This window comes from Oryctolagus cuniculus, chromosome 6, assembly GCF_964237555.1.
Source record: "Oryctolagus cuniculus chromosome 6, mOryCun1.1, whole genome shotgun sequence".
Taxonomy (NCBI): domain Eukaryota; kingdom Metazoa; phylum Chordata; class Mammalia; order Lagomorpha; family Leporidae; genus Oryctolagus; species Oryctolagus cuniculus.
The window spans coordinates 150,165,357-150,182,303 of NC_091437.1; the positions used below are offsets into that span (position 1 = coordinate 150,165,357).

Here is a 16,947-nt window from a genome sequence, read left to right on the forward strand (position 1 = left end):
TGGATGACGGCTAAGTGCCTGGGCCCCTGCCAACCATGTGGGAGACGAGGATGGAGTTTTGCGTTCCTGGCTTTGGCCTGGCCCAGCCCTGGCTGTTACTGGCATTTGGGAAATGAACCAGCAGATGGAAGATATCTAACACTACCGCCCCCCCCCCCCCCAGTCATTTTACCTTTCAAATAGATGAAAAATAAAACATTTTTAAAAAGGTGACAGTGAGGAAGCTAATTGTTAGGTTACTGCTTCTCTAAATGCTTTCTTCTGGGGACTGATGTAACCATTCCAAGCACAGGGCCTCATCACTGGTTCGTAAGGAAAAACATTCCTGGGGCTGGCATTGTGGCACAGTGCGTTAAGCTGCTGTTTGCATTGCTGGCATCCCATATGAGCGCCAGTTCCAGTCCCAGCTGCTCCACTTCCAATCCAGCTCCCTGCTAATGTGCTAAGGAAACTAGCGAAAGATGGCCCAAGTACTTAGGTTTCTGCCACTCATGTGGTAGACCTGGCTAAAGTTTCTGGCCCCTGTCTTCAGCCTGGTATACCTCCAGCTGTTGCAGCCATTTAAAGAGTGAGCCAATAGATGGAAGATCTCTCTCTCTTTCTATCTCTCCCTCTCTGTAACTCTTGCCTTTCAGCTAAAATAAATATTTTTTTTTTTGGAAGTTGCCCCACTGAGTAAATGCTTGCTGCTTTTGTTCTATGGTCAGGAGTGGGTATGGGGAGTGAAATTTCTGATTTTGGCCCTATTTCACATGAATTCTAATCCCACAGTCTCAGGGATTTTGTCTGCCAGACTTCCTTCTCCTCTGAAACACCTCTGTGGTGCAGTCTAGGCTTTCTCTTCCAATTTCACCCATCTTCCAGAAACTACTGAACATTTATCAGTTAGCAAAACTCCAGCCCCTCTTTTGAACGTAGAAGTTTTTCCCCTTTTGAATATCTATTTTTTTTTTTATTTAAATGATATATTAGGAGGTCTGGGAAGGAAACATCAGTAGTTCTAAATAAGTTCTAAAGCTAATATTAATGTAGGGAAAAAAACTTCTCATGATTAGCTTTAAAACCACACTGTCACAAACTCGAGATCTAACATTTAGAAACACCTAAGACAGAGTTACGGTTTTAAGTTCCTAAGACAAAGCAATTAAGTCCCTTCTCTTGAAGATCACAGCACTCACATGACAAGGAGAAAAAGAAACAGACAGCATGTTTTGGTGAAACTAGGAAACATTTGTTACACCTACCCTAACAACCAGAGCACAAAGTCGATGGAGAAGTGTTAAATGACCTGTGTTTACTGTCCAAGTGCTAAGTGACTGCACAGAGAAGGAAAACAAACTCACGCACCCAGCAACGCTCTACAGCGTAGAAGGACTAAGTGCCTAGACAGCTGAGATAAGGCAAAGGACTGAATGGCAATTATTTGAAAAGTCTGAGTAAACGAAAAATGAGGCTCCTAGCTTAATCGCCCATGACTTGGTACAGAGAGAGACAGACGGCAGGGAGGAGGGCAGGCTCCCGAGATGCCAGAGTGGAGAGTGGACTGCAGGACCAGCAGCACGGAGGTGCACAGGGGAGACCCAGGACCCACAGTGCAGGCTGTGACTGACAGCAGGGAGATCCGTTCCCTAAGCCCACCCTGCTCCAGAACACTCAGGTACGGCTGCAAATGTCCACCACACCCTACTCCAGAGGAGAAACTGAACCAGCCCAGAGAAAGGTCTCCACAAAGTGACATTTGGGAATCCCTAGTGAAGTCCACTTGGCTCAGCCTGCCAGCTGACAGATGGTCTCCCCCAGGGTTTCCAGACAGCTTCTGTTTTTCTAAATAGAAGAAGCGCCCAGAGGACAAAGACCAAAGGAGGAAAAGGGAACTGAGAAGAAATAAAAGCAATAAGGCAAGCATAAAATAGCATTGAACTATTGGTTTCTATCTTTAGAGATGAGAAGATACTGCATCAAACCAAGATTATGGCATTTAAAAAAAATCCGAGAACTTTCAGACTTTGAAAGCAAACACTGCAGTAAATCTCATTTAAAAAGGTTGAAAATATAAAGCATTTTTTTGGAAGGCGGAAAAGAACAGCAATGGAAACTGAAGAATAAAAAGATATATCGGAGTTACCAGTCTAGGTTGTCCAAAGAAAGACCAGCAAAAAAATTCAGGAATATTTCCTAGGATTGACAGGGATGAGCCTCCAGCTGGAAGCGGCCTCTCAGACAGCAGCATGATGAATATCCAGAAAACCATTACAACATGATTATGGGATTATGAAACAGGACGAGAAATGGGGCAAGGGTAGGGAGCTAGAAGAGCAATCAACTTATCCACACTGGAACCTCTGATGGGACAGTGGAAATTCTCAGTGAACACAATTTCTAACTTAGACTGTTATGCCCGAAAAACCATCAATGGAAAGTGGCTTTTTTTTTTTTTTTTGACAGGCAGAGTTAGTGAGAGAGAGAGAGAGAGACAGAGAGAAGGTCCTCCTTCTGTTGGTTCACCCTCCAAATGGCCCCTACGGCCAGCATACTACAGCCAGCACTGCGCCAATCCGAAGCCAGGAGCCAGGTGCTTCCTCCTGGTCTCCCATGCAGGTGCAGGGCCCAAGCACTTGGGCCATCCTCCACTGCACTCCCGGGCCACAGCAGAGAGCTGGCCTGGAAGAGGAGCAACCAGGACAGAATCCAACGCCCCAACCGGGACTAGAACCTGGGGTGCCGGTGCTGCAGGCTGAGGATTAGCCTAGTGAGCTGCAGTGCCAGCCTGGAAAGTGGCTTTTTACTATCCCCACCCTGATTCATTAATTAGACAAAGTTCTAAGACTAAGAATAGCATAAATTAATCTTCAAACATGACAAATCTCAAAAAATGTGCTTGTTGTAAAAGATCTTCTTGGGAAGCTATGAGAGATTGTGGTCCACCAAACAAGGACAAGAAGAATACGTAGATCTAAATAGAAACAGGATTCCATCACAGAAGAGATGCAAACCCAAACAGCAACAAAGATGGAAGGTTCTGGAGCTGATGGCAGAGCCCATCCAGACGATGTAGCTAGGATTCCTCATGTGGGAGACGGAGAAAGGCACTCTGCAGAGCTGGGCAAACTGTGCAAGGGCTCCAAGTTTTGAAGAAATCCAAATTAGGAAAAATATGAGGAAAGTGCCTCCAGGTATAAGAAATGATACCTACATGGTTCAGCAGTCAATAATATTTACATAGACATAATAATGAAAACCCCAACTATGCATAAAACCAAACATTCTGAAGCAGCTACACTGAAGAATATGGAGTGACCGGTGGAAGTGACGGTAAATCTGGGATGTAAGAACCAAGATGCTTAAAGGCCTTCATGAGACAGAAAAAGGGGGTGTATGCAGGTGACCTAGAAATCTGGTGACAAACAGCAAAGATTGACTTAGGGGCAGGTGCATGCTGGGGGGCCTATGACACACGTGTTTCTAAGTTTTTTAGTACCACTGGACTTTTTAACCCTATATTCTTTTTCAATGCATGTACTCCTTTGCATAGTAATTTAAAAATTAAACTGTTACTTTAAATATGAAAGAAACACCCAGGGCACTCAGAATTCTATAGCAAATAGGAAATTCCATGATTCTGTTTTCCTAAGACGATTTTAGTTTAAAAAAACACCACAATTGGAAAAGTATTCATTTCAAGGGACTGATGTACTGAAGAGGGAAAAGAAGTCGTACACTATTTTGCAATTTGTTGAATGAGTTAGTCTGACATCCTGTGAACAGACACTGGGGAAAGTGCCTATGCACTGGACAGAAAACAAACCCAGGGCCTTGCTGTGCTAGCTGACTGTACCAAGTACATGAGGTTTAGTGGTGTTACAGCAGAAAGGGCACCCCGGGAGGAGCCAGGGCACACACCTTCTCACACTCGAGTAACCTTAGACCCATTTGTTAGTTTCTTTGAGCCTTGGTTTCTTGGCCTACAGGGATATATAAGGTGACTGTCAACAGAAGAACCTTTGGCCACAGTCAGATATGACGTGTATACGTATACAGAGTACAGTAAGCACACTCATTTTAAAGGGATAAATGACTCAAGTACACAGGGCTGTGAGGAACGGCCAGCTGCTCATTTCAATACAAAACAGAGGGGTAGGTAACTGTTGAGCTTTAACTTGTAATAGTAACACATTATTTAATTTCTTATATAAGTAATTACTGGCATTCCCAAAAGTCAATGCACAACATACACACACTTTTTAGAAAATCTTTATCAGCTGTTTACTGTAAGACAACTTAAGAAATATCTTTAATATAAGAGTTAAATACAATTAAAGGACGTACCAACCATTAAAACCTATGTACAGATCCAAGTCAATCAGAGCAGCTGCAGCTTCCTTGGTCCCATCAAACGAATGCACCTACGGACATACAGGCGTAATAGCACAAGCACACTGTAAACTTCTAAATGGCATAGATAAGGCTTTTTAAGAAAAGATACATGTAAGATATTTTGGAATTACGGGGTTTCAAATGTGGAGGTCTTCCTTACGATTGTATTTTTTAAAAATTTTTTTTATTTTTTGACAGGCAGAGTGGACAGTGAGAGAGAAAGAGACAGAGAGAAAGGTCTTCCTTTTGCCGTTGGTTCACCCTCTAATGGCCACCGTGGCCGGCGCTCTGCGGCCATCGCATCGCGCTGATCCGAAGGCAGGAGCCAGGTGCTTCTCCTGGTCTCCCATGTGGGTGCAGGGCCCAAGGACTTGGGCCATCCTCCACTGCACTCCTGGGCCATAGCAGAGAGCTAGCCTGGAAGAGGAGCAACCGGGACAGAATCCGGCGCCCCGACTGGGACTAGAACCCGGTGTGCCGGCGCCACAAGGCGGAGATTTGCCTAGTGAGCTGCGGCGCCGGCCCACAATTGTATTTTAAAAGATTTATTTCAAAGGTAGAATGACAGAGAAGGAGAGATATTGAGAGAGGGAGAGAGAGAGAGATCTTCCATCCACTGGTTCACTCCTCAAACGTTTGCAATAGACAGGCCTGGTCCAGGCTGCAGTCAGGAGCCAGGAGCTCCATCCTGGCCTTGCAGTGGCAGCAGACCCCAGTACTGAGGCAAGGGGCTGGCTGTCTAGCACTCCTCTCTACAGTGGCCATGCTGCTGGCTCAGCATTTGTGCAGAACCCCCACGAAGGGGGACAGAAGTAGGGAGCCACAATCTTAGGCAGAGCCATGAAGGAAAGGCTAGAAAAATGTTGTAACCTTAAAGAGGCGACACTACTGCTTTAAAAATATAATTGCTATGGGTCCAATGTTGTGGCATAGCAGGTAAAGCCGGTGCCTGCAGTGCTGGCATCCCATATGGGCGCTGGTTTGAGTTCTGGCTGCTCCACTTCCAATCCAGCTCTCTTATGGCCTGGGAAAGCAGCAGCAGATGGCCCAAATGCTTGGCCCCCTGCACCTGTGTGGGAGACACAGAAGATGCTCCTGGCTCTTGTCTTCGGATTGGTGCAGCTCCGGCTGATGTGGCCAACTCGAGAATGAACCAGAAGATGGAAGACCTCTCTCTCTGTCTCTGCCTCTCCTCTCTCTGTGTAATGCTGACTTTCAAAAAAAAAAAAATACATTTTTAAATATATATATATATAATTGTTATATAATCAATATCAGCTCAGCAGGCAACAAGGATGAGAATGGTGTCTTTCTAGTTCAAAGACACAGGAGTTAGGCACAGGTTTTCATATTTTGGATGTATTTATGTAATCACAACAAATAACAGCAACACTGCTTTAAAGAGTAAGGTCAGGGCAGGTGACTGGCAAACAGGACGCTGCTTGAGACACATTTTCAGATGCCTGGATTTGAGTGCCGGTTCTGCTCCCAATCTCAGCTTCCTGCTAACCTGCACCCTGAAAAGCAGCAGGGATGCTTCAGATGGCTGGGTCCCAGCCACCCATGTGAGAGACCCAGACTGAATTCTGGGCTCCTGCGTTTGGCCCACTCCAGCCCCAGCTGCGAGCTGCGAGCATTTGGGAAATGGACCAGCACACAAGAGATCTCTGTCTCTTTCTTTGTCTCCTTCTCTCTCTCTCTGCCTTTCAAATAAATTAAAGTTTAAAAAAGTAAGGTCACCTGAGAAAGGGCGGGAGTACGGGTGGGAGGGAGGTGGTGGGGGGAAGAATCCTCATGTTTCCAAATCTGTATATATTAAATGCATGAAGTTGCATTCCTTAAATAAAATAAAATAGTTAATTAACAAAAAGGTCCCCTGACAAGTGATAGGATGCTGTTACTGAGTTCACAGCCACACACTGTGGCTAACATGTTCTCAGTGTTTCCCAGCTGCCTGTGAAGGGTTTAATTTCCCCTTAGCACTTCAAGCTGATTAGAAAAGACAGCTTCCATTAAGACCAGAATGATTTTAAATGAGACTTCTCATAAACCATTTCAGAATTAGTTATTAGTTCTCTATTTGGCAATTTCTTTTTGGATAAATACAGTGAAATATTTGGGTTGGATTTGTTGTTGATGCTGTTAATTTTTAAAGCAATTATGAACTCATTCAAATCAACTCTTATAGAGCAAATGAGAGAAGACAGAGAGAGCAAGAGAGAGAGGCAGAGAAAGTCTGCAGGTTATAACAAATGCCACCAGTAATCCCAAGGGCAGTCATTAAGCTCTCCCTCAGTTCCCAAGTGTCACACCTACATGACAAAGCACAGAAAACAGGTGCACAGTAATACGAACACCTCAGCATCGCAGAAGGTACACGTACTCACATTACTACTAGTAGGATGCAGGAGGCAGACGTTCCAAACTTGGGAGCAGAGACACCCACAAAACCCAACCTGGCAGCATCCACAGAGCAAGGGCACAGCGCTAGTTCTCCTTCCCTTGGCTACCTGAGTGTAACTGATTCTACACACCTGGGCTTCAGCTTTGGCGCTAGACCCAGTCTCTCCTGGAACTGTAGAGGAAAATCTGTGTGTTTGAGCACTGTTCTCAGAGGACTCTATCGTCCAAGAGACTCAAAATCACTGCTAAAGACAGCTAAGTGGGGGCAGATCACAGGTGTGGGACACCTCTAGATTGACAGTGGAAGTGACCCTGTGGGAGACGATTTAGAGTCGGACACAAACTGCAGAAAGAAGAATTAGTCTCCAGGCCCGAGGGATCGTAGTAAATTAATACAGCAGTCAAGAAGTAGGACAGCAGGCCTGAAACAAACGCTAAAAATATTTTAAAGTATTACAAAATTAGCTTCTGTTTTTCTTAGAATTTAAATTGAAGATCAAAACGGATTGACTGAGGGAAGAGACCAGAAGCAGAATATCACTCACAGTTAGAATATATAGAAGGAAATTCATGGGGTTTCTTGTGAACAGAATTCTGTATTCATTCTTGTACATTGAACAAAGGAACTGTAAAACACTCTAGTTTATGTTTGATTCACATCTGGCCTATAAACTCGACTGTAAATTTATATATCCTTCAAATAATGAGAGAAGAACCTCAATAACTTTACTGCTGACACCTGAATTATTTGAGAGGCCAACCTTAATAACCAAGGTGCTTTTGTGCATCACATAATAAAAATAACTATTTTATACTTACCACTCCGCCTACACACCGATCCCTGTTTCTTTTCATTATGTCTGTGAATTAAAAACAGAAGGATATTTAGCAAGTAGCTTGATTCCTATAAAATTCTGAAGTTTTAAAACAAGACGTTACTTTTAACTCACCTAAAAATTCAGCATGTGAGTTTCGACAATGAAGGAACATTGGCAATTTTGTTCGTTCTGACAATTCAAATTGTTTTTCAAAATATCTGCATAATACAAACATAATCATTAAACATTTATTTTAGCACAAGAAAGATAATTATGTTGATGTTTAAAAAATGTTTTATTTTCAACTACTTGAAAGAGAGCAAGGCTGGCGCCGTGGCTCACTAGGCTAATCCTCCATCTAGCGGTGCCGGCACACCGGGTTCTATTCCCGGTCAGGGCGCCGGATTCTTTCCCAGTTGCCCCTCTTCCAGGCCAGCTCTCTGCTGTGGCCCGGGAGTGCAGTGGAGGATGGCCCAAGTGCTTGGGCCCTGCACCCCATGGGAGACCAGGAGAGGCACCTGGCTCCTGCCTTCGGATCAGCGCGGTGTGCGGGCCGCAGCGCACCAGCCGTGGTGGCCATTGGAGGGTGAACCAACGGCAAAAGGAAGACCTTTCTCTCTGTCTCTCTCTCTCTCTCACTATCCACTCTGCCAGTCAAAAAAAAAAAAAAAAAAAAAAAAAGAGAGAGAGAGAGAGAGCAAGCGATCTCCCTTTTGCTGGTTCACTCCCCAAATCCTGCAGCAGCCAGGGCTGGGGCAGGCTGAGCCCAGGAGCCTGGAACTCCATCCAGGTCTCCCACGCAGGCGGTGGGGACCCGACCACGGAAGTCATCATCACTGCCTCCCAGGATGCGCGAGCAGGAAGCTGGATCGGAAGCACCACAGCCAGGACTCAAACCAGCACTCCAGTACAGAATGCAAGCATCCCAAGTGGAGGCTTAACCCGCTGCTCTGTCAGCACCCACCCTGGGGCTGGCACTGGTGTAGCAGGTAAAAGCCACTGCCTGCAGTGCCAGCATCCCATATGGACGCCCACTCAAGCCCTGGCTGCTCCACTTCCAATGCAGCTCCCTGCTAATGCGCCTGGGCAAGTAGCGGAAGATGATCCAAGTTCTTGGGCCCCTGCACTAGCATGAGAGACCCAAAGGACGCTCCTGGCTCCTGGCTTCCGACTGGCCTACCTCCAGCCATAGCCGCCATTTGGGGAGTGAACAAGCGGATAGAAGATCTCTTTCTTTCTCTGCCGGTGCCTCTCTGTAACTCTGCTTTTTAAATAAACAAATAAATCTGGGGGAAAAAAAAACTGCCCCAATTTTTTAAAATAAAACAATTTTGGCAGTCAGCACTGTGGCATAGCAGGTAACACCAGCATCCCAATGGGCACTGGTTCAAGTCTCGGCTACTCCACTTCCGATCTGGCTCCCAAGTAATGGCCTGGAAAAAGCAGCAGAAGAGGTCCAAGTGCTTAGGCCCCTGCTGCCCACGTGGGAGACCTGAAAGAAGCTCCTGGCTCCCAGTTTTGGATTGGCCTGTGGCCATTTGGGGACTGAACCAATGGGTGGAAGCTCTTTCTCTGTCTCCTCCTTTCTCTCTGTAACTCTTCAAATAAATACATCTTTTTTAAAAAAAAGAATCTTGTACTCTAGGAATTATAGTATGGAAATAGTAAATTCATGCATTAAAATCCATCAAGCTTAGCAGATGGCTTTTAAAAATTTCTTATTCATTTGAAAGATGAACAGAGACACAAAGATCTATATGCTGTTTCACTTCCCAAATGCCCACACCAGTCCAGGCTGAGCCAGGCCAAAGCTATGCACGTCACCGTGTGACTGGCAGGGACCCACCCACCTGAGCTCTCATCTACTGCCTCTCAGGTATGCGTTAGCGGCATGCGCATTAACAGGAAGCTGGAGTGGCAAGAGTCAGGACTGCAGGGGACACTCCTATGGGATGTGGGCATCCCAAGCAGAGGTCTAAATGCTGTGCCAAACGCCCACCACAGCAGAGGGCTTCTGGTTTTTTTGTTTGTTTGTTTGTTTGTTTTTTAAAGTAGTGCATTAAGAGTGTGTCCAGGGGCCAGCACTGTGGTGTAGCAGGTAAAGCTGCCACCTGCAGTGCCAGCATCCCATATGGGCGCCTGTTGGAAGTCCTGGCTGCTCTACTTCTGATCCAGCTCTCTGCTGTGGCCTGGGAAAGCAGTACAAGATGGCCCAAGTCCTTGGGCCCCTGTATCCACGTGGGAGACTCGGAAGAAGGTCCTGGTTCCTGGCTCCTGGCTTTGGGTCAACTCTGCTCTGGCTGTTACAGTCATTTGGGGAGTGAACCAGCAGATAGAAGACCTCTCTCTCTCTGGCTCTACCTCTCTCTCTAACTCTGTCTTCAAATAAATAAAATAAATTTTTATAAAAACAAAAAGATTTACATTTGGAGTGACAATGGATGTTCCCCCAAAGAGCTAATTTTAGCAAGCTTTCTAACCAAATGGAAATGAAATGGACACACATCCCATTACCCAAGGGACCTCATGCCTGTAGCATGTGTTGGTGATAGAGGACACCACTGCTGGCCCTTTGCTACAAGGGATTTGCAGAGTACAAACATGTGGGTGGGAGTCCACTCACTCAAGTGAGAAGTCAAAAGTCACACTGAGGGTTAGCTGCTTGCATTTTGCCACCTGTTTTTTTATGTGTTGTTACAAAAGAAGTGACTGCCACTGAGCAAAAAGGAAAAGGATCCCCCTAAAAACTAAACCCAACTATTTATTAATAAACAGCATGGGGCCAGCTCTGTGGCACAGCAAGTTAACGCCCTGGCCTGAAGCACCAGCATCCCATATGGGCACTGGTTCGACTCCCGGCTGCTCCACTTCTGATCCAGCTCTCTGCTATGGCCTGGGAAAGCAGTAGAAGATGGCTCAAGTCCTTGGGCCCCTGCACCTGTGTGGGAGACCTGGAAGAAGCTCCTGGCTCCTGGCTTCGGATCAGTGCAGCTTTGGCCATTGAGGCCAATTGGGGAGTGAACCATCAGATGGAAGACCTCTCTCTCTCTGCCTTTCTTCTCTCTGTGTAACTCTGACTTTCAAATAAATAAATCTTAAAAAAAAAAAAAAAACCAGCATAACAATGGAATTATGCTGCTTTTTCAAACAGTGAAAATAACATGATAAAATGACAGCCCTGAATATGTTAGAGTATTTTCTAAGGTTTTCCTAGGTGTCACATACAGTATCTCATTTGATCCTCAAAATAACCTTCGGATAGAACAAGAGCTGGTATCCGAGAGATATAGTACTTTGTCCAAGACCACAGTACACAACACACAACAAGGCAAACTGGGGACCAGAACTTCAGTGCTTTGATCACAAGTTCCAGCCCAAATGGCTAAAAAAAAAAAATTTTTTTTGTTATATTTGGAAGAAGCTTCTTCCTGGTCCCAGGAATATAATGGCAATATCCAGAGGATACAATGGATGGGATGTTCTATTTGTTTTCTCATTTTAACACAGTGCTTCCTCCTTGTTCTCAAATGGCCACGCAGGTTTAACCAAAACCAGAACCCCGTGGGACTTATTTTCTTAAATAAGTTTACCCCTCCTAGGTCCTTTGATTTGGCGGAACCACCTTTCTGTATTTACCTTAAGCCTCTTGTGCCACTGTTCCCTACATCTTCTCTTCTGATGCACAGGACTATCTTCCTGCAGTACCTCTTAGTACTCTCAAAACACCATATTTTAAAATTAGAAATGGAATGAAAATGCTAAATTTTAAAATTAGAAATAGCAATGCACTTCTTAAAGAAATAGTCTTCATAAAATTGGTGCCCCAATGTTTTTATTACCCAACGTCTGGGTTTTAAATCACCACTTTAGATTCTGCTGGACTAGAATAAGCAAAAACATTTTGTTTTAGTTAAGAAAGTACTTGGATTTTGCAGTGTAGGAAATATCAGTGAAAACCTGGAAGAAAAAGATTTTAAGAAATACTACTAGGCCTGTCCCTAACCTCTAATGTAATCCAAACGTTAGTAATTAAGTATGCACTCATGGTTAGGCGAACTTATTGTGCCAAGTCCAGCTTCTGGCTACATGCAGCAGGCAGGCCCGTGGCCCAAGCCACAAATTTACAGAATCTAATAGTTAGTTTGAAAATTAGCTTCCGATCACAGGGTAGGCAAAAGAACACTTTATGAAAACAACTGAAGTCTAGGCAATGTGTCCACAGAATTTTACATCATTTGAAAAAAGAAGGGTTCCCAGGCTCAAGCTAGTGAATGAAGTATTGGTTAGGAAGCCATGTAGCTGATTTATAGACTTTAATATAATATTAAACAATACAAGTTATAGTGGAGACTGGGTCTTTCTTAAGAGACTGTGCTGCCTGTTGTACTTATGCAGCAGACGGCTCCAGTGCTTGGGCCCCTGCACCCCGGCCCAGCCCCGGCTGTTCTGGCCATTTGGGGAGTGAACCAGCAGATGGAAGATCTTTCTCTTTCTTCTATTTGTTTTTCTGTCTCTCTGTGTAATTCTCACTTTCAAATAAATAAAAAAAAAATTTTTTTTTTTTTTGACAGGCAGAGTGGACAGTGAGAGAGAGACAGAAAGGTCTTCCTTTTGCCGTTGGTTCACCCTCCAATGGTCGCCGAGGCCGGCGTGCTGCAGCCAGTGCACCGCGCTGATCCGAAGCCAGGAGCCAGGTACTTATCCTGGTCTCCCATGTGGGTGCAGGGCCCAAGCACTTGGACCATCCTCCACTGCACTCCTGGGCCACAGCAGAGAGCTGGGCTGGAAGAGGGGCAACCGGGACAGAATCCGGCGCCCCAACCGAGACTAGAACCTGGTGTGCCGGTGCCGCAAGGCGGAGGATTAGCCTAGTGAGCCGCGGTAAATAAACAAATCTTAAAAAATAAAAATACAGGGTATGGCTTAAAGGATAAACTTTCCATGGCCAATCAGGCCTTTCCTGTGCTTTTACTCTTTGCTTCTCTTTTTTGTTTTTTAGAAGGTACTTTTCAAAAACCCTAAACAGAAACTGTAGCCAACATTTTCCTTTAGAATGGTAGAATTTCTCTGAGAGTAATATAAAAGTACTCATAATTTACTGAGTAGTTATTCTGGGGTAGGCATGACCCTGTGGCTTTATGTATCACAGGTTAAGAAAGAGTATTAGTGGCCGGCGCTGCGGCTCACTAGGCTAATCCTCTGCCTGTGGCACCAGCACCCCGAGTTCTAGTCCCGGTTGGGGCACCGGATTCTGTTCCGGTTGCTCCTCTTCCAGGCCAACTCTCTGCTGTGGCCCGGGAGTGCAGTGGAGGATGGCCCAAGTGCTTGGACCCTGCACCCCATGGGAGACCAGGAGGAAGCACCTGGCTCCTGGCTTCGGATCAGTGCAGTGCTCTGGCCGTGGCGGCCACTTGGGGGTGACCCAACAGAAAAAGGAAGACCTTTCTCTCTGTCTCTCTCTCTTTCACTGTCTAACTCTGCCTGTAAAGAAAAAAAAATTTAAAAAAGAGTATTAATCCCATTTTAAAGAAGTTTTTTTTTTATTTATTTTTATTTTTTTAACAGGCAGAGTGGACAGTGAGAGAGAGAGAGAGAGAAAGGTCTTACCTTTGCTGTTGGTTCACCTTCCAATGGCCGCCGCAGCCGGCGCACCACGCCTATCCGAAGGCAGGAGCCAGGAGCCAGGAGCCAAGTGCTTCTCCTGGTCTCCCATGGGGTGTAGGGCCCAAGCACTTAGGCCATCCTCCACTGCACTCTCTGGCCACAGCAGAGAGCTGGGCTGGAAGAGGGGCAACCGGGACAGAATCCAGTGCCCTGACCGGGACTAGAACCCGGTGTGCCGGCGCCGCTATGGGGAGGATTAGCCTAGTGAGCTGTGGCGCCGGCTTAAGAAGTTTTTTAAATTCCACAAAAATACTTAGGTTTTAAGTTAAGGCTGACAAATTTTCATTTTCAACCTGTAACACTGACCCATTGTGTGAGGACAGGAAGTGCAGCTAAAAGCTACTGGCAGAAGGTGGTGGGAAGTACCTGAGGACTGTGAGCTTCGGGGGTTTTTCAAAAGGCACCACTCTGCACATGGCTTCTCCAAGGAGTCTCACAACTCCCAAAACACAATACCCAATGTCCAGCAAGAGTAACATAGCTCTCGTCACTGACCCTAAGCTTTTTTTTTTTTTTTTTTTGACAGGCAGAGTGGACAGTGAGAGAGAGAGACAGAGAGAAAGGTCTTCCTTTGCCGTTGGTTCACCCTCCAATGGCCGCCGCGGCCGGCGCGCTGCGGCCGGCGCACCGCGCTGATCCGATGGCAGGAGCCAGGAGCCAGGTGCTTTTCCTGGTCTCCCATGGGGTGCAGGGCCCAAGCACCTGGGCCATCCTCCACTGCACTCCCTGGCCACAGCAGAGGGCTGGCCTGGAAGAGGGGCAACCGGGACAGAATCCGGCGCCCCGACCGGGACTAGAACCCGGTGTGCCGGCGCCGCTAGGCGAAGGATTAGCCTAGTGAGCCGCGGCGCCGGCCGACCCTAAGCTTTTAATATCCTTTGCTCTTAAATCATATCCCTGATAACTGAATTTAATTCATTCCCCTGGAATAGTTCATATAGGAACTACTTTGTTAAACAAATGAAAAAAAGCCTCTATCATGTAAAACTCAAGGCACATTTCTTTTTTGTTTTAGATTTATTCATTTATGTATTTGAATGGGAAAGAGAGAGAGAGAGAATGCCATCTTCCATCTGCTGGTTCACTCTCCAAATGGCTACAACAACTGTGACTGGGCCAGACTAAAGCCAGGAGCCCAGAATTCCACGCAGTTCTCCCATGTGGCAGGAAATAAAGTAGCTGAGCCATCATCTGCTGCTTCCCATGCAATTAGCAGGGAGCTGGGCTGGAATTAGAGCAGCCAAGACCCAAACCAGTCCTGACAGAGGACACAGGTGTCCCCAGCAGTGGTTTAACCTGCTGTGCCACGCCTGCCCTCATCCCATATTTCTACCATTAAAATCAAATTAGATGGTTAAGTAGTCAGGGAGCTATGTCCTTCCATCCTTATACAGACTTTTTTATTTAATGTTGTTTTCTAAGCACTTATTTATTTGTTTTTTGAAAGGCAGAGTGACAGAGAGAGGTATCTTCCATCCTCTGGTTCACTCCTCAAATGCCTGCAACAGCCAGAGCTGGACCAGGCTGAAACAGGTGCCAGGAACTCCTTTCAGGTAGCCACAAAGGTGGCAGGGCTCAAGTACTTGGGCCATCAACTGCTGCCTCCTCAGGCCAATAAGCAGGGAGCTGGATGAGAGGCAGGGCAGCTAGGGCTTGAACTGGCATTCTGACATAGGATGCCAATGCCGCAAGGTGGCCTATCCTGCTGTGCCACAATGCAGGGCCCCATTTAACTGGTTTTAAATGGGGCAGTTTTTAAAAATTAATTAATTAATTAATTTTATTTGAGAGGCAGAGAAACAGAGAGCTCCCATCTGCTGGTTCATTCCCCAAATGTCCACCACAGCTGGGGCTAGGCCAGGCTGAAGACAGGAGCTGGGAACCCAATCCAGGTCTCCCCGGTGAGCAGACCCGACTACATGAGCCAGCACCTGCTTCCTCCCAGAGTATGCATCAGCAGGAGAGAGGAACCAGGAGCCAGGACTCAAACCTAGACATTCCGTATCCGACAGGGGCATCCCAAGCAGCTTTTTAACTGCTGTGCCAAATGCCCCCTGCCCTTCACTTTGAAAATACACAGGGAAAAAGAAAAACATCCTGATGCTTAATCCAGTTACATTTTCTTTTTCTTTCTTTCTTTTTTTTTTTTTAAGATTTATTTATTTATCTGAGAGGCAGAGTTACAGAGGGAGGAAGAGACAACGAGAAAGAGAACTTCTACTTGCTGGTTTGCTCCCCAAATGGCCACAATGGCTGGATCTGAGCCTATCTGAAGCTGGGAACCAGGAGCTTCTTCCAGGTCCCTCACATGGGTGCTGGGGCCCAAGCGCTTGGGCCATCTTCCACTGTTTCCCAGGCCATTAGCAGAGAGCAGGATCAGAAGTGAAGCAGTCTGCACTCAAACCAGCATCCATATGGGATGCCGGCACCACAGGTGGAGGCTTAACCTACTACACTACAGTGCTGCCCCCCGCCCCTCCCCCCCAGTTACATTTTCAACTGATAAAAGCTATCTCAAAAATCACTGTTAGGGGCGGGCATTTGGCACAGCAGTTACTGCTGCTTGTGACACCAGTGTCTCACACAGAGTGCCAGCTTCACATTCTTGCTCCATTTGAGTCCAGCTTCCTGGTGGTGCACATTCTGGGAAGCAGCGGGTCATAGCTCAAGTACTTGAGTTCCTGCTACCACGGTGGGAGATCCAGAGTGAGTTCCGGGCTCCTGACGTGTCCTGGCCCAGCTCCAGCTGTTGTAGGCATCTGGGGAGTGAACCAGACAATGGAAGATCTTTCTCTCTCTCTCAAATAAAACTAAATGAATAAAGTCCTCCTACAAGAATCCTTTAAAAAAATCACTCTTAAGATTTTACATTAATTTCAAAAGTAAACGAACATCCTTACTTGAGCTGAGTCTCTTTGGGACAAAATTCCAGTCGGTCAAAATCTTTAAAAAAAAAAAAAAGACAAAAAAGAAAAAATACTCATGACTTGGATGAAATAAATCAGCTATTTTCAGTCACCCTTCGTGACTAGGCTGCCACTTACCAAGTCCACATTCACCTATGGCTACAACTTTTCCCTTATTGTTTTCAGCAAGATTTAGCAGCTCCGTTAAGTAAAGATCAGGGTTATTCTTTTCAAATTCATCACATCTTGTAGGATGACATCCAACTGTACTGAAAAACATATCTAACAAAAAAATGTCTCAGGGTTATTTCAAAATATTTTTCACTTTAATAAGCCAAAATGAAAGAATATCAAATAATTTCTGCTGATTTTTAACAATAACTGTATTGTTAACTACCAGAATTGTATTGTTAGTCAAATAAGAATGTTTGGAATATCTTGACAAGGTAGTATATGGATATGAAAACTGCCTTAAGGTGTTAATAAAATAATTAATTCAACTATTTCCAAAGCTTAGTATTTATTTAGCATCGCAGAATGGAAAATGAAAGTTTTTTGAAATGTCAATATCTAACTTTATATTTAATATTTACTATTCAAGTGACTGTCTTGATTCATGTATTTAATGTAACAGTTAAAACACATTCCCCAGGGTTGGCATTTAGCCTAGGGCTAGGTCACCTGCATGCAATATCAGTGGACCTAAGTTCAACACCCACCTCCGGCTCCTAACTCCAGCTTCCTGCTAATACAGTCCGTGGGAGGCAGTGGTGATGGCTCAA

General features: G+C 45.5%; 1 protein-coding gene across 4 annotated transcripts in view; it reads right to left on the reverse strand.

Moving 5' to 3' along the window:
* TATDN1 (TatD DNase domain containing 1) overlaps positions 1-16,947 on the reverse strand; it is a 42,914-nt gene that overhangs the window by 9,689 nt on the left and 16,278 nt on the right. For 2 of the 4 annotated variants that reach the window (XM_002710766.5, XM_017341519.3), the window contains exons 5-9: positions 16,304-16,447; positions 16,160-16,202; positions 7,728-7,813; positions 7,597-7,637; positions 4,327-4,403 (exon numbers count right to left, since the gene is read on the reverse strand). In XM_002710766.5, coding sequence (XP_002710812.2) covers positions 4,327-4,403; positions 7,597-7,637; positions 7,728-7,813; positions 16,160-16,202; positions 16,304-16,447 — 391 coding nt within the window. Of the gene's footprint in view, positions 1-4,326; positions 4,404-7,596; positions 7,638-7,727; positions 7,954-14,102; positions 16,109-16,159; positions 16,203-16,303; positions 16,448-16,947 lie in introns of those variants that run through there. The other 2 variants (XM_070075475.1, XM_070075476.1) reach the window with 2 other exon arrangements.